The sequence below is a fragment of the Anguilla anguilla genome, chromosome 18 (assembly GCF_013347855.1).
Source record: "Anguilla anguilla isolate fAngAng1 chromosome 18, fAngAng1.pri, whole genome shotgun sequence".
NCBI lineage: Eukaryota > Metazoa > Chordata > Actinopteri > Anguilliformes > Anguillidae > Anguilla > Anguilla anguilla.
Window position 1 is genome coordinate 7,444,106 of NC_049218.1, and position 23,289 is coordinate 7,467,394.

Below are 23,289 nucleotides of genomic sequence, written 5' to 3' on the forward strand. Positions count from 1 at the left end.
TTCTTTTTTTTCTTTTTTACACGCACGACTTTAATTGATCAACCGCCATCACGGCCAGCTCCGGTGCCGTTTCTGCCTCGTTAAGATCAAATTATCTTTAATTAGCCTGCTCGGCTGTGTTTGACAATGCACTGCCTTCAGACGAGGATCTTGGAAAGAGACCGCATGCGCGCTCGGCTACGTTGCGGCTGTGTGTAAATATTTAACTTTTGCATCGTGCAGTAAGGTCACATTTGTTTTTGGGGAGGGGGCACGTGGGTACGGGAGGCAAGGGAACATTATTGTTAATTAAACTGAAATATACTAATGTAATATATACCCCTATATATTTTCTAACTTGCAGTCTATGAAATGTTTTCTTAAGTGTGAATGAGTTTGCATTGAAAGTCTGGCTGTTTTACGGAGCTGAGTGATGGGACGATTCTTCCCGTTGAAGATTGCGATGCTGAAACTGCGATTCTCACCGTTGCGTTTCGTCGCAGGACATCCCTCGTGTCTGAAGTTCTCCCCCGAGCTGGCCTCCAACGTGCAGGCGCTGCGCTGGCAGTGCATCGAGTGCAAGACCTGCAGCTCCTGTCAGATACAGGGGAAGAATGCGGTAAGACGCTCTCTCTCTCTCCCGCCCGCCTCGCACCGACACACGCGCACATCTATTACGCTCGATGCGATCGCCAGCGATCGCGCGTCTCTGAGGAGAACGAAACAATCGCGCATTAATGGATTGCGTTTGCGTGTGGTAAAGGCATCATGAGGATCCCATTAACTTTTAAATATCGAGCTTGAAGGATATGAAAATTGCTTTTGCGCCGGACGGGTAAATTAAGCGTAAACAGAGAGGGAAGGGGGGCGGGCGCGCCCCTTCGTTTCGGAGTTCGATTGGGATGTGTTAAAATGAGCTCACTGGCTGAGCGCCGTTGCGCTTTTTTAGTGCCGTTCCCTATAATAACATTTCAGAATCCATTTCATTCGCGGCGCTGAAGATAATTTGTAAAGCGTGGCCGCGTTGAGCCGAGCTTAAAAACAAACAGGCTCTCCGCGGCTCGCCTGTCCTGGCCCCGCCTCCCGATGTGTGTTGGGGTGCGTGTTTGGCGCTGTTCGGTTGGCGTTCGGCGCTGAGCGGTGAGATGATCGACCCCCCTTCCCGCTTTTGCAGGACGAGATGCTCTTCTGTGACTCGTGTGACCGGGGGTTCCACATGGAGTGCTGTGACCCGCCCCTCGACAGGATGCCCAAAGGTAAGGCCTTCGTTTCCGTTGTTTTTCAACCGACCGACCTGGGCTGCCTCTGCAGCACTCCCTAACCCCCCCCCCCCTTCAGTTGTGTCATAACCACACGGTGTGTCCGCTTTGCATAGCCACTGGGCATGTCCACGCAGCACGTCCAATATAAACTTGCATATCCACTTTGCATTATCTGCTAGGCATATCAATGGAGCATGTCCATGGTCAGCTTTGCATGTTTATGTGTAATGGCCGCGCAGTGTGTGGATGTGGATTTTCAGGTGTAAGTGCGCTCGTTCTCCGCTCGTGCTTTTGGAAGGCGTGCTCACACCCTGCGGGCTCCCTTATTAAAAAGCGGGCGTTCCCGGACAGATTGCCCATATCGTAAATGGAAATCGTCGTCGTTGCAGTTAAAATTGAGCTGTGTTCAGCGGTTCTGTTCGCAGTGGCGGTCTATAATCCGCGATGTCGGCCCGTTGCCACGCAGGGCGGCACGTGATTGGCTGGAGTGTCACCCGGTGAGGGTTTTGATTCGATGGGACGCTTGCTGTCTGCATGCGGTTGTCGCAGCGTAGCTCCTTGTCGTTGAAGTACAGGCTTCTCAGTCGCGTGCTTGTCTGTGTGAATGGGCTCTCTGACGCGCTCTGTGCTTGGATCTCTTCCAGGGACGTGGAACTGCCAGGTGTGCCGGCCGAAGGGACCGCAGCGAGGGCTGCTGCACAGGCGAGCCGCGCAGATCAAGCGCCGATACGCCCGGCCCCGAGGAAGGCCCCGAAATACCGCCAAACAACAGACAACGTACGCATGCTACCGCTAGCCCACGCAAACACATACAAACAGCACACAACGTACGCATGCTACCGCTAGCACATGCAAACACATACAAACAACACACAACGTACATGCTACCGCTAGCACATGCAAACACATACGAACAGCACACAAGGAGCACTTGCTACCGCTAGCCCGTACAAACAACAAACAACACACAACATACGTGCTACCGCTAGCCCATGCAAACACATACAAACACAATCAGCCCTTGCTCAGGACATGTTTGAAGTGAACTGATCAGGAGCTCAGGAATATGTTTTTAGTGCAGAACCTTTATTTTAAGGAAAGCTCATTGGCTTCGAGCGTTTCTTATCAGCCTGCTTATCAACACGACAAGATATCTTTACCCCCTGCGGTCTAATTAAAGCAGATCTTTTATGCGGCGTCGAGTTTGGGGGGGGGGGGGGGAAGCCTTGCGTTGCGTGGAATGTGACAGTTTATCCACGTGCGGATTTGAATCGCCCGTCAGTTGGCCGCTGCCTCGGGCGTCTTCCTCCTGCGGTCAGGAGCGTCCGCGCCGTGTCGGATTTCCAATATCGCGACCGGCTGCTCTCTGCCTCGGCCCTTTGATCCTCTGAGTGACTGCAGCTCACCGGCGCCTTGTTCCTTTTATCTCTCGAGCCCCGAAGCCGCAAAGTCGCAAAGGTTTGTATTCGGCTCCTCTACGCCTCACAAAAACCTCTCCGTGATTTCTCTTTCTGTCTCTGCGAGCCGGCTCTGCTGGTGAAGTCTTTCTTTTTTTTTTTTTTGGAGCAGCCAGCCTTGGGCCCCCCCACCCCATCAGTCCAACCCCAACCCCACCGTTGCTTATCAGTACCCCCAATTAACCCTTTGAAGTCAGTGTTCTAGAACATTCTGATCACATGTTTGTGATCTCGCACCTTGGAGGGTTAAAGGGGCACCGCACTCTTTTCACTGAGAATGTTATATTTAAGCCACTCCTGCACAAACCCGTGGAGAGTGGTGTCCTGCTGTAAGCTGGTTTTCCCCTCTCCTGGTGTCAGATGCAGGCTGGTGTGCTGGAAGGGAGCTATGGGTTAACGTAAAGCAGAGCGGCTTTCAGACTCTTTCAGTCCTGGGGATCCTCTGCGCTTGCTGGCTTTCTCCTGCCGTAATTGCAACCTCCGAGTCCTAACGAGCGGTTAATTGTTCTTAATTAGACCCCTTAATGTCGACTTGAAGGAGGATTTTTAGCCACTTAAGGCTGCATTATATGTCAGGAATAGCTCTGCGTGCCACAAAGAATAAAGAATGACGTCCCAGGACTTTTAATCAGTCGCATCTAATGCTTCTATTTTCAGTGATGCGCCGTGTGACAAAGCGGTTACTTACAAGGTTACATGCTTGACATTACATTACATTACATTACATTACATTCTTGAGTTTGCTTTGACTCAATTATAGCCTGACAGGTGAAGTCATTGGGGTCTTGGCCGCTGGACACGTGGTCACCTGGTCACTGAAACGACCCAGTGAGGAATTGAGACTTAATTGGCTGAGCGACCAGCGTACGCAGTAGCCCCCCCCCCCCCCCCCCCCCAGGTCTGAGTTAGAGAACCGCTAACACACAGCAAAGGTTTTTGGCTTTAGTTGTTTATATCTGATTATGCACACCCCATGGTGTGTAATTATTAAATAAATAGGCTTACTGAATGCAGATTGCTTGTAATTAATTCTGAGCCTCAGTTAAGTATTGCAGCAAAGTATTTTTAAGTAACAGTAATAATCTCTGTGCTATTAAAGTGGGTTGAATGAAGTGTTATTTAAATGTTATTGAAATGTTAGTTGTGGCATTGCATCTGCTTTGTAAGTCACTCTGAGTAAGAGCATTTGCTGAATACCAAATTATAACTGTGTTTGTAATTTTTTGCCAATGTTTGGTTTCTCTGCAGGTGTACCGCCAGCGAAGAGGGATCTGTACTGGCGATGGCTAGAAGGGGGCCCGGTAGGAGGCGAAAGATTCTGGCATGTTCCGCAGCCTCGGATGGTCGTTCGGCATCTGTGAATGACCTGAGAAGCAGACTGGGCCCCCACTGGGCGGACAGCGCCCCGAAACTTCCCCCCAACAGGTCCCATTCGCCCTCCTCCGCAGCGCCTGCTTTTAACAAGAAAACCAAAGGTCTGATCGACGGGCTGTCCAAGTTTTTCACCCCCTCGCCCGTGGGCCGCCGGTCCCGGGGCGAAGCGGAGGACCTCCCAAAGCACTATCGGCCGCGGAACCACGGCCTCCACAAGCGGCCAGGCGCGTACCCCTCCGCCAAAACGGCGCCAGACTCCGCCCAAACCCTCGCCCCTCCGCCCCACGCGCCCCACGGTCCTGGCCCTGCCCCCCACCACGGGTCCCCGAAATCCGCCCCCGCTCACTCCCCCCTCAGCTCCTCCAGCCAATCCAGCGTGCCGTCCTTCGGCGGTTTCCCTGGCAACAACCAGCTCAAAGGCCTGTTCGACGGACTGTCCCACATCTTCACCACTCAGGCGCAGTCTCGGAAGAAGGGCCTCCCCAGCTACGCCCCGCCCAAACGGGGGCGGCGCTCGGCGGACCTGTCTTCCACGCCCAAGCCCCACCCCCAGCACCGCGAGGGCAGGCTCGCGCCCCACCCCGCCTCCACCTGTGGGTGGAGCTTGCCGAGGGGCCGCCCCTTTAAAGGGGCGGTGCACTTCAAGCGGGCGCCGTTCCTGAGAAAGTTCCGGGCGCTCGGCAGGCTGAAGTGCAGAGCGGCCCCTCCAAGGGGGACCCCCACTCCCGGGAAGGGCATCGCCCCGGCCGCCGGAAGAATTAAACCCGAGCAGGACGACGGTAAGCGCAGTGTCCCCGCTTCCTTTCTGAGCGCAAACCTTCTCACATTAGTTAGTCCCTGCCATTTTTCCCCCCATTTTATTTTGTTTTTCTGAAGCTCGCTGAGAGGACATGCTATGTAAGGAATTTGTATTTATTTTTTTATTTCTATGGCTTATTAACATCTTGAATATTTTTCAAACAAATTTGTATTTGATTTTTATCCTTCCTTGCATTTTAATGCCACAGAGATGGGAAGCGGTAAGGGTGGATAGCTGTTTGTACTATCTGCTACTGTCCTGCCCAAACTATGCCCCCCCACATCACTGTTCCCTCAAGCCCACCCATTCCACACTGTCTGCTACTCTCTTTGCTGTTTATCTTGGCCCCGCCCACTCTGCACTCTCTGCTGCTCTCTTTGCTGTTTATCTTGGCCCCGCCCACTCTGCACTCTGCTGCTCCTGCTGCTGTTTAGCTTGGCCCCGCCCACTCTGCACACTCTGCTGCTCTCTCTGCTGTTCAGCATGGCCCTGCCCACTCCACACTCCCTGCTGCTCTCTCTGCTCTTTAGCTTGGCCCCTCCCACTCCACACTCTCTGCAGCTCTCTCTGCTGTTCAGCTTGGCCCCGCCCACTCCACACTCTCTGCAGCTCTCTCTGCTGTTCAGCTCGGCCCCTCCCGCTCCGCACTCTCTGCAGCTCTCTCTGCTGTTCAGCTTGGCCCCGCCCACTCCGCACTCTCTGCAGCTCTCTCTGCTGTTCAGCTTGGCCCCTCCCACTCCGCACTCTCTGCAGCTCTCACTGCTGTTCAGCTGTCTGTCAGAACCCCGCCCTTCGCTCGTTGTCCGTGCCAACTCTCGGCTGCCGGCTGCCGCGCCTACTTCATCGATTTTGTGACCAACCGCAATGAATCATTTTTGAATGTTTTTTTTCTCCCCCCCCAAAGCTTTCCTGTTTAATCCACTTTCAGTTTTTTATCAGGTTAGAAAAGGATGTTTCTGACAGCTGACAAGTGTGGATTTATGGCTTAAATAAGCCAGTTTGGGACTGAGTTCTGATTAATTGCTATATGTGAACTCACACATTTGTCTCTGCAAAGGTCATTGGAATTATTTATGCTCAGTCGGCTGTAATGAGAAGTTGGGATGTCTGGTACCTTTCATGTTTTTTTAAAATATTGATGGAAATATTGATGTTACACAAATCCAGCTGGTGGTCTGGGGATTTTCAGCATCCCACAGTAGGAGGTCGAAAGGACCGTAAAGATGAAGGAACTTTGACCACTGTGACATTCTGTGAAGTGCTGCACCGATTCGGTCGGCTTATAGGCGCCTGTCTGCCTGTGCTCTCCAGCGTCCTCTCTGAATCTGCCACTAAATGATGAGACACTGCTGCTCAGTATGAGGAGCGAAAATGAGCCTGACCCCGTTACATGGTGGCTGACTCATTTAACTCAGCCATTTAACTAATGACTCACAGAGTCACTTGCCTCCTTTAATAGCTTTTTGTTTACTGTTTCCTCCAGAATTACGCCTTTTTAATTTAACTGTTTCTACTGCTTATTGCCTTTCGTTAATTTCTGTGATCAACCGCATCACATTTGGAAAACTTATCGCATTTGTAACGGCTTAGGAAGAGGCCAATTCAGAGGCCGTTTCACGAGGGCTGCTGGGTGGCTCATCCTGTTAAAGCACTGTTCTAGTGCATGGACGGCTCCGCGGTCCGATAACGATTCTGTACCGTGCCAGTGCTAACTGCGACCGGCGTGCCGTACAGGCGACGCGCAATCAGCCCTAGCGTCGCTTAGGAAACGGGAGAGTTTCAGTCCGCAGGGACCCCTGGTGGACGCTCAGGTGCTTGCAGGTTCTCCTGTTGAGCTGCACGTGACCTGTCTTCCTCTGACTCGTGGGCCGCAGTGTGATGAGAAGGAGCAGCTGACATCACGTGCTTTGGAGGAGAGCACATGCCTGTCTGCGCCCTTCCGAATCGACAGCGGAGGTTGCAGGGAGCATTTTAACATGCATGTGGTCGGCCATTCCTAGTTGGGGGGGGTAAGAGGGGAGGGGGGGGGGCATTGAACAAAAAAAACGAGGTTAGTTCCCTTTATGGTAGTGGTAGTAACAGAAGTGGAACATACAGTTCTGTTTAGACACGTTATTTTTCATACACTGGGAATTGGAGGAGTGCTCATACATTATTGAGTGATAAATCAATACACCATGTAGCTGGTATGTAGTGGCATTCCCTTGTCCATGGAAGGATTTGTTTTTGATGAGAGCTAATGCCTCCTTTTCCTGATAGTACTTGATTCATTCCACCACGAGAAATGGCCCCTTTGGCTTCAGTTAACTCTCAGAAGCAGCTCAATGAATCACCAGAGGATGGCTTTTAAACGGTATCTGTTTACTTTATTCTCATATATAATTCTCGGGGGAGTTTGTAGGGTATATTTATGGTTTCACAGTTGCGTCTCGGTTGGTATTTGGAGTCCTGCTGGAATTTACACCGCAGCCCGCATTTATTATGTTTATTTAATTTTTTATTTTTGCAGGATTTAAATGCTTGGATTCAAAGAGCGATTGTCTCCTCGAATCGTCTTTTATTTTTATTTTCTTCTGCGGCTTAGCGGGTTGTGTTCATGCACTGCATTGTGGGTTTTCTTTGTGTTCGTGCACTGCATTGTGGGTTTTCTTTGTGTTCGTGCACTGCATTGTGGGTTTTCTTTGTGTTTGTGCACTGCATTGTGGGTTTTCTTTGTGTTCATGCACTGCATTGTGGGTTTTCTTTGTGTTCGTGCACTGCATTGTGGGTTTTCTTTGTGATCGGAACAGACGAGGGCGAGCTGAAGCAGGAGGGCGGGGCCTTGAGGAGCGTCGTGCCGGACGGAGTGACACCTGAAGATCAGGAGGTGTTCAGGAAAACTCAGCAGCTCTGCGCTCAGGTGAGCCGTTTGTCTTTACGTGCATCCTTAGAAGGTCAGTCTTAGGCCTGTCTTACGTACAGTGCATCCTTAGGAGGTCAGTCTTAGGCCGGGCTCTACTCTACGTAAATCCTTAGGAGGTCAGTCTTAGGCCGGGCTCTACTCTACGTAAATCCTTAGGAGGTCAGTCTTAGGCCGGGCTCTACTCTACGTAAATCCTTAGGAGGTCAGTCTTAGGCCGGGCTCTACTCTACGTAAATCCTTAGGAGGTCAGTCTTAGGCCGGGCTCTACTCTACGTGCATCCCTAAGGAGATCAGTCTTGCCGCCTGGCTTTACTCTGCATACTTTGGATAAGGCTTGAATTGTGTATATACAACCTCAGGCAAAGTAAATGAAAAGAAAAGCCTTATTGGAAGTATCTTGCCTGATCACGGGCTGAAATGGTTAGTAGTAATAGTAAGTCCTCTTCTCACAATATTGATTACAGTGGGCGTTTATAAGCTGTTTTCCACCATAAACCTTTTGCATGCCCATATGTGCTCCCACATCAATGCACTTTTCCTGGATGCATTTTATTTTATTTTTTTTTTCCCCCTAGAAAATGGGAGGTGTGAACGGTGCCGATTCTGGGCGGTATCCGGCTGTTATCCAGATTGGAAAGTATGAGATACAGACGTGGTATTCCTCGCCTTACCCACCCGAATATTCAAGGTAAGGGCCCCGACCCCGTATTGCATCGCTTCCACAACATCCAATTAATATCGAGCGGGTTTAACTGATGAATGCTTGCGTCCGATACGGCTACGAACAGTGGCTAGGGTTGTTGTGTGAGATCCGTTCTGCAGAAATGCTACGCTAACACTGTCGCGCTGTCCCTCTCGCAGACTGGAGAGGCTTTACCTGTGCGAGTTCTGCCTGAAGTACATAAGGAGCCGGAACATCCTGCACAGTCACTCGAAGAAGTGCGGATGGTTTCACCCGCCGGCCAATGAGATTTACCGCAAGGGCGACCTCTCCGTGTTTGAGGTCAGTTCAGCCGGCGTGAGGCGGACGCTCATTTCCACCTTTCATCTCCGCCATCAGACCTTTGAGCTGTGCTCCTATCTTCCATTTAGCACAAACCAGGCTTATTGGAATGCCTGCTGTACGTAGAAATGAATCACCAGTTAACACCCAAATGAGAGTTCAGAACACCTGCTGTTTGAACTGTTTGGGGAAAAATCTCCTTGCACAAATTTTTTGTTTTGAACGTCCTCTATCTGATCTCCGCAATTAATGTGTTTTAGTACACCTTAAATTCTCTGGTCATTAGCTAAGTGGCTTCGCTTGAAATGGCAGCTCAGAAGATTGATGACTAACTTCGGTTATTGCTTATGTTTAAAAATGTGCATTTGTGTGTGTGATTGTGACTGCAAAATGACACCAGACCAAAAAAAAGTGCAACTTTGTTTGTCCTCTCACCATTTAGGTGGATGGGAACGCCAGTAAAATATTTTGCCAAAACCTCTGCTTGCTGGCTAAGCTTTTTCTGGACCACAAGACCCTGTACTACGACGTGGATCCGTTCCTCTTCTACATTCTTACGAAAAATGACGAGAAGGGCTGTCACCTGGTGGGGTACTTCTCAAAGGTACGGCCGTTTCCTCAAGTGTCTGCCATCACTGAGCGAGTGACTTACTTTATTAACGCTTGAGAGGAGAAACCTGGTTAGCTTCAACACCAAAAACAATTGCAATAACACATAACCTACACTAAACACAAACAATAAAGCAACACGTAACATTCATAACATTATGAACAGGGCTGAAAGAAATGTGCAGTAGTTTTTGAGAAGCAGAAGGGGGGGGTGCTGTGAGTGGGCAACTTTCGCATTGCGTTTGAACAACCATCTCTCCCCCCCCCCCCACCCCCCCCAGGAAAAACTTTGCCAGCAGAAGTACAACGTCTCCTGCATAATGATCATGCCTCAGTACCAAAGGCAGGGATTCGGAAGGTTCCTCATCGACTTCAGTAAGTCGCTCGGCTCGTCTCCGAGGTTCACGCCGCGCTTGCCTTTGCGCAGACGCGCTCGCCGACTGCTATTAATAACAAACAGCGGGTGGGTCATATCAGAACCCGCACCGCAGGAGCACCTGAAGCCGTTTGTGTGTTCTTCCCCTACGAAAACACTTCCACTGCGACCTGAGAATTAATCGAGCGCAGGTTTTTCTCGATTTCCGTGCAGGACTGCTAGGCATCTCAGTTTGTTTTTTTTTGCTTTTTCAGGCCGCACTAATTTCCCAGGTTATACAGGATCGTGCTCTTCTGTGCTCCACGCTGTTTTAGGGTTTTGCTGTTGGCCTTTATGGGGTGCAAGCTTTTCCCCCACTGTGGGGCGGGGGGTGTTTTAAGGGCCCTGGCTTGTGTTTGGTGGCGCTGTAATGAAGAGGAAATGTCAGCGACATAGTATCTTCAAAGGCACGGAATCGCAGAGCCGGTGGTGACTGGAGGCTGAACAGCGTCCTGGGCCTTCAGGATCTGCTCTGGGGAAACGCTGGCGAGCCTTGCAGTGCTTAACCAGCGGCAGTCCTGTCTGGGTTGCATGCCTTTCTGGCTTTGTTGATTCTGTGCATGTGCTTTTCAAAAGAAAGTGAAGTTTCATTTATTTTGTGGGAACATTATACTACAATTAGAATTTATTGATTTATTTTTTTCTTTGTTTGCATAATGGTTGTATGGTGTTTTATGGTGTGCACACTTCTGAACTTAAAGCAGACACTGCAGTGTTCACCTTGGGGTGTTGGGGGGGGGGAGGGGGTGACTGGGCAATAAATGTGTTAACTGGGTTGGTGTCCTGACTAAGCAGGGAACTCTGTCCGGCTCTCATTCTCCTCTGACTGCACATCCATGGACGGTCGTACCTGCCGTGTCCGTCCGAACACACGTACAGTACGGTGTTGTTACGGAGTGTAGCACAGTGGGTAAGGAACTGGGCTTGTAACCGAAAGGTCGCAGGTTCGATTCCCGGGTGAGGACACTGCCGTTGTACCCTTGAGCAAGGTACTTAACCGGAATTGCTTCAGTATATCCAGCTGTATAAATGGATACAATGTAAAATGCTATGTAAAAGGTGAGTAAGTTGCTCTGGATAAGAGCGTCTGCTAAATGCCTGTAATGTAATGTAATGTTACGGTGTCAGCGATGAACCAGCACTGTGCCGCTGCTGAAGCACGCGCGAGATCAACCTGTGACCGTCTTCGATCGACGGAGGTTCTGTCCATCGTCCCAGCTGAACGGACGCGCTCGAAGCCCAGAAGGCGCTTCCTTTTAAATCCGGGCGTCTCATCACATCCCAAACGCTTCATTCTCATCTCCGCCCCGCGGCGGCTAACCTGAAAGGCTAATGCGAGGGAGCGGGCTGGCATGGGGGCCGCTAATTGAGTGGTACCCGCGCTAAAGTGCCTCCTCAGGACGCCGCTGTGCGCGGGGGGGGGGGGTTCGTGCTGGCGGGCAGATTTATTTCTTGCGCGTTCTGCTTGCCAAGCGGCTTTAATGGCAGCGCGGCGATTGCAGATGGCATCTTCACACAAGCGCCGCGTTTGTGTAAAAAAAAAAAAAAAAAAAAAAAACGCTTGGAGGAAGTCCATGGAAAAAGCTTAAATGCAAGATGTGTACTGGAGGTGTGTGTGCGTAGGGGAGGGTAGGTGGGGGTATTATGTACCCCCCCCCCCCCCCTCCCCCAATTACACAACTGTGGACTTGTCCAAAGTACTGTCACGCGCCTTTTCTGACCGCTACGCAACTGATTTCGTAACTGTCACCGAGCCGCTTCTGTCAGGTTATTCTGAGCGTCTGCTCTCCTGCTTTCCCTTTTTTCCCCCCCCTCTTCCCGTGTAAGCCACCTCCAGCTCCCTTCCCAGCATGCAGTGTGACATCTGACAGGAGGTTGGAGCACTGAGGAATAGATTGTTTCTCATTTTTCTTTTAATGTACTTTCAAGGTGAATCCGAGCTGTTTTTCATTCCCTAGTCTGTAACCTGGCCTACATTTACACTAATAATGTGTATGAATGTCCGTAAGGCGTTTTTGTTTTTTATTTTTTTGGCATTGTATAGTGGAAACATTAATGTGGAAACGTTGACTCTTGGAGTATGGTGTATGTGTATATATTTCAATGCTTTGCTAAAGGTTTTGTCTGTGGATTATTATTTGTGTATGGTTTATTGTTTTATTATTGATGTGTGTATTTTGTTTGTGTGTGGCATATTGTTTGTGGTTTATTCTTTGTGTGTGGTTTATTATTTATGTGTGTGTGTATTATTTGATTTATTATTTTGTGTGTGTGTGTGTGTGGTTTATTATTTGTGTATGTGGTTTGTTTGTGTGTGGTTTATTATTTGTGTGTGTGTGTGTGTGTGTATGTGGTTTATTATTTGTGTGTGTGGTTTATCTGTGTGTGGTTTATTATTTGTGTGTGTGGTTTATCTGTATGTGGTTTATTATTTGTGTGTGTGGTTTGTTTGTGTGTGGTTTATTATTTGTGTATGTGGTTTGTTTGTGTGTGGTTTATTATTTGTGTGTGTGTCGTGTGTGTTGTTCGTTATTTACGTGTGGTGTGCTTGTTGCCAGGTTACTTGCTCTCCAGGCGGGAGGGGCAGCCGGGCTCCCCGGAGAAGCCCCTCTCGGATCTGGGCCGGCTGTCGTACTGGGCCTACTGGAGGAGCGTGATCCTGGAGTACCTGCACCGCTGCCCCGCGCGGCGCGTCAGCATCAGAGCCGTCAGCAGGGCCACGGGGATGTGCCCCCACGACATCGCCTCCACCCTGCAGCAGCTCGGCATGGTCCACACGCAGGAGGGCAGGTCAGTCCCGGGAGAGCGGGGCGGGACACTCTACTGCACAGCGCAGCTCCGCATAGCACTGCTCAGCACAACAGTACAGCACAACAGTACAGCACAGCACAGCACAACTCCGCATTCCACTGCTCAGCAAAACAGTACAGCACAGCTCAGCATAGCACTGTACAGCACAACAGTACAGCACAGCACAGCACAGCTCAGCATAGCACTGTACAGCACAACAGTACAGCACAACTCACCATAGCACAGTACAGCAGCACAGCACAGCACAACTCACCGTAGCACAGTACAGCACGGCACAGTGCTGCGCAATACAGCACAGCTCCGCATGGCACAGTACAGCACTGCAAAACAGAACTGGGCATAGCACAGTACCTCACAGAACAGGTCAGTACAGCACAGGATAGCATCACACAACATAGCTCAGCATAGTAAAGCGCAGCACATTGCAACTCGACATGCACAGCATAATACAGCCTAGCACAGCCCAGCACAGCTCCGTAATGTGCAGCCCCTTTTTTGAGTTTATTCTCTGCCTGTGCTCATCCTCCCCCGCCCCCTCGCGGCTGTGTTGTGCACAAGTGTTTTTGTTTGAGAGGACAGAGTCTCTGTCCCTTTCCACTTAAGTGTCGCCACGAGTTCCATCAGCTCGTGTTACAGAAATGAGACGCTGCCTCTCCGGACCGCCTGAGTACTTCACAGGGATATCCTGCCCTGCCTGCTTCACAGTTCCTCAAGGCTGCGTTTTAATGACCACTACTGACTGAGATTAAAGGAGTTTAAAGGAGTCCAACACTGACTCGCTCTTAACTCTTGGTTTCGTTTTAGCGCCCTAAATCATCCCAGTATATTTATGACTACAAAAGCCTTTCCTAAACATTCTGACATCGGTTACCGCCGGCGCCCGTCGGCTGTCCGTTTGAAACAGAGCAGATTCGGGCCGATTGTCCGGATGGCTCTCCGCGCTGCCGGCGAACGGGAGAAGGGGCGCCGCTACGCTACGCTTGTGCTGATTGGCTGATTGGTCGCTACGCTTGTGCTGATTGGCTGTCGCCGGCAGGTTGGTGATCGTGCGCAGGGACGGGCTGATCCGGAGGCACGTGGAGAAGCTGTGCGAGCGGCCTCGGGCGCACGAGGTGGACCCGGCCTGTCTGCGGTGGACTCCGCCCGCTCGCCCCAAGGCCCCGCCCCCGGAGGCGGAGCTCGGAGAAGACCCCGAGGTGAGCTCCTGCCCTGAACTCTCTGTCCCTCGTCTGGGCCGAAACGATTAGAGACCGCGGGCACAATGTGTCTGCAAGATTCAGGTAAAGAGCACATTTTGTGAGTCCCCGTCCCCCCCCCCCCCACGTAATTTCAAACTAAAAGTCTCAGCTGGAGGATGAGGACCTGGGTATTCCATAAGTGCTCACAGGAAGAGATTCTGCACTACTGAACAGCTGATAGCAGGAGAGAATGGTCAGCATCAGCAGGGAAGCCAAATACTGGAGGCTCCAAACATTTAGTATGACAGTAATTATTTCCCATTTTATCTAGAAAATGACATCCCATAATATGAATCCTGTGGCGGCCAGCGTTGCTTGTAGTGGAGAGCCGGGCTTCAGTTCTGCACTCAGAATGCACTTCTCTGCAGTGTTCAGCTCAAGACTTTTTCATGTTGGTGCCTGTTCGCTTTATTTTTGTGGCAAATGGACGGTTTATCTGATAATATCCAGATTTACTTCTGGCCAGTAACATCTGCATCTTTTAAGGTCGTTTTTTTTTGGAATTATGGGTATATCTCTACCAGGGTCAAAATCAGGTGGCATCTCAACCGAAGGTGCTTATCAGCTGTGGAACTAAAACGTTATATCATTTATGTTATATCCTAGGCTAGGATACCCAAGGACATTCTGCATTTAATAAAAACATTCAGCTCGCTCGCTAACTCGCCAGCTAAGTATGACTGTTAGCTCATTTAGGACAACAGGTTAAATGTGGCGCGGGATCTTCTTCGTCATCGTCACCTTGTCCCCAAGTCGCATCAGTGGCACCGCAGCTGCTGCGTGTTTAAATGACATCTATCCCCTGTGCGTGACGCTTCTGACACGTTTTATTATTGTCCACGCCGCTCACGTCTTATTTGCCGCGGCGGCTCCATGCAGGAATGACCCCGTCTACATTATCTTCTATTTCAGAACAAAAAAAAAATATGTAGCGATATTGTATTTTTAAATTTATTTTTTTATTCTCCTGCGGTTCACGTTCCTGGTAAAGACGCATTACCATAAGCACAAGTCCAGCCCGTCCTGCAGCCCAGCACGGACAGGCACGATAAAGTCGCTGGGTGATGAATCATCATCGTGTCTGTTGACACTGAAGATAATTGCTTATACAAACACGGGAGATTTATTCAACAGACAGGACGATGATGTATTGCTCTTCTTCAAAAACAGTAATGGAATGTAAATGTTAAGTTGCCCGTTCGCGGACATCTTAAATCTCAGCCTGCGGAGTGGTATCTTCGCTCTGCTTTTCATACATAAATAGTCGAGTCATACGGTGTTCAGGCGTTCAGATACGGGCATTTTTCTGCAGGTTATTTTTAGGGATGCCCGTCGGGAGTATTTACCTTTGCAGAGTTCAAGCTATGTCACCGTGTCTGGGCCAGTGCGTTTTCAGCCTGAGCAAAGCACACGAAGCAGCACCGAACAGCCAGACTCAATTTACCGCTCCGCCGAAAGCCGTCAGTGTCCCGTGTAATTTCAGTCATTTTGCTTCAATAAATGGCGCCATTTTACAAAATATTTTATGAACTATTTCTGTGAGATCAAAAGCTAATAAAAGGTTTAATCAGCCAGCTGGAATCCAGATGGATCTTTTTTTTTTTTGATGAAACCGAATTTGATATTTTAGTGCTGTGATGTTCTAGTGAATGAGAGTGGGTTGTACATGTCAATGTGAAAGTTACCTGCACTAAATTCCAGTATTGTGTTAAGTTTGGTGAAAGGCCAACAGTTTCAGAAGAAATAGATTCTGCACTACATGAAAAGATTACTTTTTATTACATCTTCTTTGCTTTGCTGAACATGTGGAATTGAATGTTTTTGCCCCTGGTGTACCATGTTTCAGTATGTGTGCCGGTGTGTCGTGTGTGTGGAGTTGTTGTCGTCGTTTTCGTTGTCGTTGTCGTTGTCGGGTCTGTGTGTCGTGTTATTGGTGTGTCTGTGTCACGTGTTTGCAGTTGTTGTTGCTGTTGTTGTTGTCGTCATTGTTGTTGTTTGGTCTGTATGTCTGTGCTGTCCATGGCGGTCTGTCATTGGTGACGGTGTGAAGTTCCCCTTTGTGGATTAATGGAGGTTATCCTTGTAACCGCAGGCCCAGCACTGGGACGCCCACCCTCGGCCTCTCTCCAAGGCCCCGTGCAGGAACTCGTACCGCAGGTCCCTGATTCGCTACCCCGCCGTCGCCGAGGGTTACGCTCACAGCAGCGAGGAGAGCAGCGGGGACGAGGACGAGGGCGGGGTCCGCGCCGGCTCCGCCCCCACGCCCACCAAGTCCCCGAGCATTCTGGGGGTCAGGAGAAAGGTGAGGCCTGACCGCTCCACACACACACGACTACCCGCACACACACACCTCCACTCACACACACGGTGCCACTCGCACACGCCCAGCTGTCCTTTCCCTCAAACCGGCTCCTTCCCGGAGATCCTCTGTCCAATCACTGTCCTTGGACCTCCACTGTAGAACCTAAATGCCAAGTAAATACCGAAATAGCTGGTCAACTGAATAAATTAATTGGGCCTCAACGCTAAAATGATTTAGTCATTATAACTGAAAAAGGAAAAAAAAATGAGCAAGACCAGTGAATACTTGAACAGATTAAGTTGCCATATGCAAATTGCTCAATTAATTTAATTCAGCGAAACCATTTATGGTGTAGGGTGGACGGAGCCTGACTGGTGGTTAAGCATTTGATTGGTTGATCAGTCCTTGCGTAAATGATGTCGCACATCAGTTCTGTCAAGAAACCCAGTAACAAGCCATCCGTATATCAGTATTAAAATGACTGCCTCGCTTGTCGCCCGTATTTTTTAAACAGTGAGTGCAGTGTTTGCTGTCCCTCTCATAATTTCCAGTGCGGTGTCATAGCCAAACAGATTTGTGGTGCCGTTTCCATGCGAGTCCTCATGTCTGTTGATTACCCTGCGATTTATGTCCCTTCCGTCATTATTTTTGTGTTGCTGACCTTCTCTGGCCAGCGACAGGCACATTCCCCCCTTTCTCTTTTTTTATGAGCGGTGACAGCTGCCTTATTAGCCCGTCTGGGGGAAACTGCAGCGCTGCTGTTAATGTGCGTTTATACGAGCGTGCTCAGGAGCGCGCGGGGTCCTTGGATCGATGGGTCGCCCTGTGGTCAAAACCGCAGGTCACGGGCAGTCCTGGCGCCCCTCCGTCCCGTTACCAAGAGCCTTTTTCACTTCAGTCCATAGTCTGGCTGTCTGCCCAACTTTAGACAGCCATGCAGAAATGGAGAGGGGCTTTAAAGTCCCTTTTTTAAAATCCTTTATTAGTCACCGCCATCTTGTGGTCACACGTGATATTGCAGCAGCGTTTCCGCCCAGGCTTTTTTTTTTGCCTGAAAACGCTGGCGACTTTAGACGTCTAATTCCCCCTCGCGGCAGTTTATTCAGCGAGCTCACAGAGGGTTTTACAAGCAGTCGTGTTAATGTCACAAAGGAATGTGTAATCTTCATCACGCCTTGTGCCAGATTCGCTAGACTGCAGTTTAAGGAGATGTGCTGTTTGCTCTCGAGCAGCTCATTTGTGGTCAGGAGCAGAGCTCTGTGAGGATTACTTAGGCGGTGTGGTGTATATTATGGGCTGTGCGTTTATATTTTATGAAGTGGTATGTACAAAATGTGGCTACACTACCCTCTTGTTTAAACTCACTTAGCATTGTGGATGGCTGCCTTGTTCAAAGTCTGGTTTTTAACCTGTCGGGCTGTTAAATGTCACTGATTAAAAAACAATGATATTTACTAGCTGAAATCTCCATTAAGTTCACGAGTTTGGATCTTTTATTGGGTTGAATTGTCAACATACGGTCGTCTGGCAGTCGGGAGGGTTGCCGGTTCGATCCCCCGCCTCGAAGTGTCCCTAAGCAAGACACCTAACCCCTAATTGCTCCCAACGAGCTGATAGGTACCTTGCATGGCAGTCTTTCACCGTTGGTGTGCGAGTGTGTGTGTGTGTGTGTGTGTGTGTGTGAATGGGTGAACTAGAGGCATCGATTGTACAGCGCTTTGGATAAGAGCGCTATATAAATGCAGTCCATTTACCATTTACATACATTGTGGTAGCCGTTGTTATTTAAATAGGCTACTCGTTTTCCGGCTGTCTGTTCATCTTCAGCCGCTAATTGCCAGTAATGAAAGCGGCGCTAATTGGGATCTCAGGCGGCCGGAGACAGTCGATCACTGTGTCTGGCTTCTTTTAGGCTGTTTTTGTTTTTGCTCTGTGCAGCGAACGCTGCTGACTCTCCCGCATCTTAGTCTTCAGAAGCAGTGCTGTGACATGCCCCTTTCTACTTGATCCTTTTTAATCGATGGAAAGATGAGACTGGGAAGGCTTCAATTAATATGATACGGTTCAGTCTGTAATTCAGCGGTTCTGCTGTACTATACTTAATAATTTGTCCATAGCACTCTAATGTACTGGGAAGATACTTTAAGCTCTGTTGTGTTGTGTTGTCTGTGTACTGGGTTGTTTGTGACCTGTGTTGTCTAAACCTATATTGTTAGTATTGTGTTGTTTGTAGTCTGTATTGTGTGACCGCATGTTTTTATTTTAACTGTGGTGAAGCCAAAGGCAAATTTTCACAAAAGGCAACAATAGAGTATCTATCTATCTATCTATGTACTATATTTCAGATTTTGCTAGGATTATAATTGAAAATGAATTGACCATAATCATAATCTTTCCTTGTTCTTCAGCGCTCACCGGTCCTCAAGCGGAGAAGGGGTCGGAAACGAAAGCGGGTCAACAGCAGCGTCACCACGGAGACCATATCGGAGACGACGGAGGTGCTGGACGAGCCGTTCGAGAACTCCGAGGACGAGAGCCCCGCCTTCCCGCCGAAGGGCCCGGGCGGTGGCGGACTGTTCCGGAGAGCCGGCAAGCGCCGGCAGGGCTGGCACAGGTCCACCAGCGACCAGAACACCGACAATCACAACCACAGAGACCTTGACTATCAGAATGAAACCGGAGAGAAAGATGCAATTAAAGGTAATCTGGTCTGCTCTTAAATGTGTTTGCTCCACGAAGATGTGCAGGGACATCTTAGTCAGCACGGTGAATTTGGTCTTAGGGGTGGGGGTATGCTACATTTAGGTGGGGGGGGGGGGGTTATGCTACATTTAGATTATGTACTGGTAATATGCGCATGTGTTTTAATAGATACTCCTTACATCAAGAAAATGTCACCTGTCAAATCAAATAGCATTTAACAATGTCAAGTATTCAAGGCTTATTGGAGAAAGGCCTAATTCCTGATCTCCATCTCCCTCTGTCCCTCTCTCTCTCTCTCTCTCTCATCCCCTAGGCTCCGGTGCGAGGAGGGGGAGGCGGGGCGGTCCCCAGCCCCCCAGGCGCAAGAAGGGCTGGCCGAAAGGCGTGAAGCGCGGCCCCCCGAAGTGGAGGCTGAAGGAGCGGACGGGTTTCAAGCTCAACCTGTACACCCCGCCGGAGACGCCCCTGGAGCCCGACCGCCACAGCCTGCCCGCGGAGCCCCAGGAGGCGTGGGGCGGGTCCCCTGCCGCCCCCAGCCTGGACCCCGAGCCAGACCGGCCGCCTTCCCCGCTCCCGGGACCCAAACCGGGCTCTCCGCTCGACCTGTTCAGCCAGGACCGCACGCCGGACGTCCCCGGGACCGACGACGATCCCCAGCGGGAGGAGGAGCAGAAAGAGGAGGGGCAGGGGTGCGGCGTGCCGGTGGGCGAGGATGAGGAGGAGGAAGAGGAGGAGCCCGCGCGGAACGAGGACCACGACGCGGACGACGAAGACGACGGCCACATCGCGGCGCCGGAGGCGGAGTCCGGGAACGTGGCGGAAGCTTCCGAGGACCTGCCCGAGCTCCCGCCTCCTTACTCGCAGGACGCGGACGCCGGCGGCAGGGACGGTTGCCAGGACGACCTGACGCCTACCGACGTCGCCCAGGCAACTCCGGACAGGGAGGGACCCTGCGCCGACTCCCCCCGCCAGCCCGACTCTGAGTCGGAGGAAGAGGAGGAGTGCAGTCAGGAGGAGGAAGAGCCCTCGGGGTCCCCGGCCCGCGAGGGCCGCGCGGCGTGTGCCGAGATCGACCCGGAGACGGCGCAGGCCGTCCAGTCGCTGACCCGCGAGGCGGAGCAGGAGAGCGGCTTCCAGGACTGCGCGGAGACGCGGGAGGCGTGCCGGAGCCTGCAGGGGTACGCGCCGCTGGAGCAGAGCCCCCAGCCCGTCCCCGCGGACGAGGGCCTGCCGTCCGAGCACAGCAGCCCCGTGTCGTCCGTGCAGTCCCACCCCGGCCAATCGGTGCGCTCCGTCAGCAGCCTGGAGAGCAGCTACGCGCAGATCAGCCCCGCCCACAGCACGGTCTCCGCCCCCTCGCTGCAGAACCTGGAGACGTCCCCCATGATGGACGTGCCGTCCGTGTCGGACCACTCGCAGCAGGTGGCGGACAGCGGCTTCAGCGACCTGGGCAGCATCGAGAGCACCACGGAGAACTACGAGAACCCCAGCAGCTACGACTCCACGCTGGGCACCGGCTCCGCCCAGAGCAGCTGCTCCTACGGCAACCTGCCCCAGAGCAGCTGCGCCGTCACCCAGCAGCTGGCCGAGCGCGCCGGCGTGGGCGGAGCCTACGGCATGAGCTCCCCGCAGGGGTGCGTGTCGGAGCGCCCGCCCAGCGGCCACCAGCCGCTGTCCCACTTCACCCTGCCCCCGGCCCCGCCCGCGCAGCTGGCCGAGATGGCGGAGTCCGTGGGCCTGGGGCTGTACGAGCGCCCGGGCCAGGGCGAGTACGGCGGCGGGCAGTACCCCCAGCCCTCGGCCACCTTCAGCCTGGCCAAGCTGCAGCAGCTCACCAACGGCCTGATGGACCCGCACTCGCTGCCTTTCAGCCACTCCGCCTCCCACCCCATCACCTCCTACGCGAACAGCACCGCCCCCCTGCCCCCGCCGCTCTCCAGCTCCGCCCTCATGTCCCACGCTCCACCCCGGCACGCCGCTCCCCAAGCGCACGCCCCGACCATGACCCCGCCCCCGAACCTGACTCCTCCCCCGACGATGCTGCAGCGCAGCATGGCCGCGCCCAACGCGAGCGTTCCGCCCTCGCCCCAGAGGCTGCAGAGCCATGCCCCTGTGCGGGCCAAGTCCGCCCCGCTGCCCCCGCACCACCATCACCAGTACCACCACCACCTCCACCACCACCACCTCCTCCAGCAGCAGCAGCAGCAGCAGCAGCAGCAGCAGCATCAGCATCAGCAGGTCTACAGCCGAGCATCACAACACACGGTCAGCATGCAAGCCCCTGGCAGGACGCTGAACGTGCAGGCGCCCGACAGGACGCCCGCCATGCAGGCACCCAGCAGGGCACTAACCATGCAGGCATCCGACAGGACGTTCGCTATGCAGGCGCCAAAAAGAACACACGCTTTACAGGCACCTGACAGGACAATGAACTTACAGGGACCTGACAGGACGCTGTCTTTACAGGGACCTGACAGGACGCTGTCTTTACAGGGACCTGACAGGACACTGTCCTTGCAGGGACCCGACAGAACGCTGTCCTTACAGGGACCTGATAGGACACTGTCCTTGCAGGGACCCGACAGGACGCTGTCCTTACAGGGACCTGATAGGACACTGTCCTTACAGGGACCTGACAGGACACTGTCCTTGCAGGGACCCGACAGGACGCTGTCCTTACAGGGACCTGATAGAACGCTGTCCTTACAGGGACCTGACAGGACACTGTCCTTGCAGGGACCCGGTCAGACAATTACCTTGCAGGCGTCTGACAGGACGCTTGCCATGCAGGCGCCCGGCAGGACGCTCCACTTACAGGCACGTGGGAGGACGCTCGCCATGCAGGCCCCCGACAGGACCCTCGCCTTACAGCCGCCCGGCAGGACGCTCGCCATGCCGCGCATGAACGTGGGCGTCAACCTGATGCCGGCGCCCGCCTACAACGTCAACTCCATGAACGTGAACATGGCGCCGCTCAACGCCATGAGCGGCTACCGCGTGGCGGCCCAGCCCATGATGAACGGCGGCTACCACGGCAACCACGCCTACATGAACCAGTCGCCGCAGTACCCTATGCAGATGGGCATGATGGGGTCGCAGCCGTACTCCCAGCAGCCCATGCAGGCCCCGCCCCACGGCAACATGATGTACGCGCCGGCGGGTCACCATGGCTACATCAACAGCGGCATGTCCAAGCCGCCATTAAACCCCTCCTTCATGAGACCCTGAAAAAATAACTATTCTCTGTTTACGGTGTATTTTTTTCTCGAAAAGTGCATATTGTTTTCGAAATGCACTTTACCCTGGATTAATTTGATTTTTTTATTTTTTATTTTTTATTCCCCCTGAAAAAACCAGCACTTGGTAAGGATGCAAAAAAAAAAAAAAAAAAAAGAAAGAAGAAAAAAAAAAAATCTTGACGGCAAGGATTCTGAGCTTTTTTTTAATTTTATTTTTAAATTTCCTATTTGTAGGAAAGCCTTACATCATTAAAATGAAAATGTATTGGATTAGCGTTAATCTCCTTCGACGAGAGGCAGCGCAGGATTACCCAGCTGCCCCGGGAGACGGCTTCAGCAAGTGAAACTGTGCCGGAGCCTTATAATGTGCCTGCTACAAATACATTATCGGATATTAGAGCCTTTTACATGTTACCTGTCCGACAGTCCTGAAGTTTAGTTTTTCTTCTATACTCATGCCTTTATATATTTAAATTATTGTACATTAATTTTTTTAATGTAAAGTGACACTTAGCATGCTACGACGTCTTTGTTAGTGACAGTGCATCAGATTAGTACTGTACAAGTGTTGTGCTTAATAGCAAGTCTTTTCTTTTCTTTTTTTTTAATGTATGGCCTTGTTAGGTTTCCCTGTAAAAGGGGAGAAAAAATTAAACTATATTTTTGTTAATTCTAATGCTGTAAAAAAACAACAAAAAAAAACAATTGTAAACTTTGTCCCATTTCAGTTGTTAAGCTTGAAAGGTTTTATTGCTAAATGTGTATAATTCATGACTTTTTGTAACAAATTTCCTTAAACGAGGCAGCTTTCTGTTTTATAATGCAAACTGATTTCTGTCTGAATAATAAAGCATATCTCAGTGTTTGTATGCGTACGATTCTAAAACATTTCAAAGATCTTGTGGCAGAAATAAAAAATATATATAATGACCATAAAGCTATCTAGTTATCTTTATAATACGTTGGATTTATGTTGTCCAAATGTGTGGAATAGTAGCGTGTGTACAGACCGAACTAAGAAAAGGGAACATAAAGAGGAAGTTCTTGTGTTTGTTTACGCTGACTTTTTACCAGTAAAGACAGCCTGTGGAACAGTGATGCTAGCTATGTGCGCCATATGAGTTAGCATTTTAGTCAGTCACTTAGAAGTTGTACGTTTTTTTCGCAAGAAAACATATGATCAGCTAATTGGCATT

General features: G+C 51.1%; 1 protein-coding gene across 4 annotated transcripts in view; it reads left to right on the forward strand.

Moving 5' to 3' along the window:
* Nucleotides 1-22,958, forward strand: part of LOC118218064 (histone acetyltransferase KAT6B-like) — a 47,682-nt gene extending 24,724 nt beyond the window's left edge. For 3 of the 4 annotated variants that reach the window (XM_035400446.1, XM_035400447.1, XM_035400448.1), the window contains 15 exons: nt 483-598; nt 1,154-1,235; nt 1,886-2,018; nt 3,947-4,851; nt 5,080-5,091; nt 7,661-7,770; nt 8,349-8,461; nt 8,635-8,776; nt 9,219-9,380; nt 9,667-9,760; nt 12,359-12,590; nt 13,648-13,807; nt 15,942-16,151; nt 18,560-18,851; nt 19,168-22,958. In XM_035400446.1, coding sequence (XP_035256337.1) covers nt 483-598; nt 1,154-1,235; nt 1,886-2,018; nt 3,947-4,851; nt 5,080-5,091; nt 7,661-7,770; nt 8,349-8,461; nt 8,635-8,776; nt 9,219-9,380; nt 9,667-9,760; nt 12,359-12,590; nt 13,648-13,807; nt 15,942-16,151; nt 18,560-18,851; nt 19,168-22,082 — 5,678 coding nt within the window. In that variant the 3' untranslated portion in view covers nt 22,083-22,958. The remainder of the gene's footprint in view (nt 1-482; nt 599-1,153; nt 1,236-1,885; nt 2,019-3,946; nt 4,852-5,079; nt 5,092-7,660; nt 7,771-8,348; nt 8,462-8,634; nt 8,777-9,218; nt 9,381-9,666; nt 9,761-12,358; nt 12,591-13,647; nt 13,808-15,941; nt 16,152-18,559; nt 18,852-19,167) is intronic. The other variant, XM_035400450.1, reaches the window with a different exon arrangement.
* The last annotated feature ends 331 nt before the right edge of the window (nt 22,959-23,289 follow it).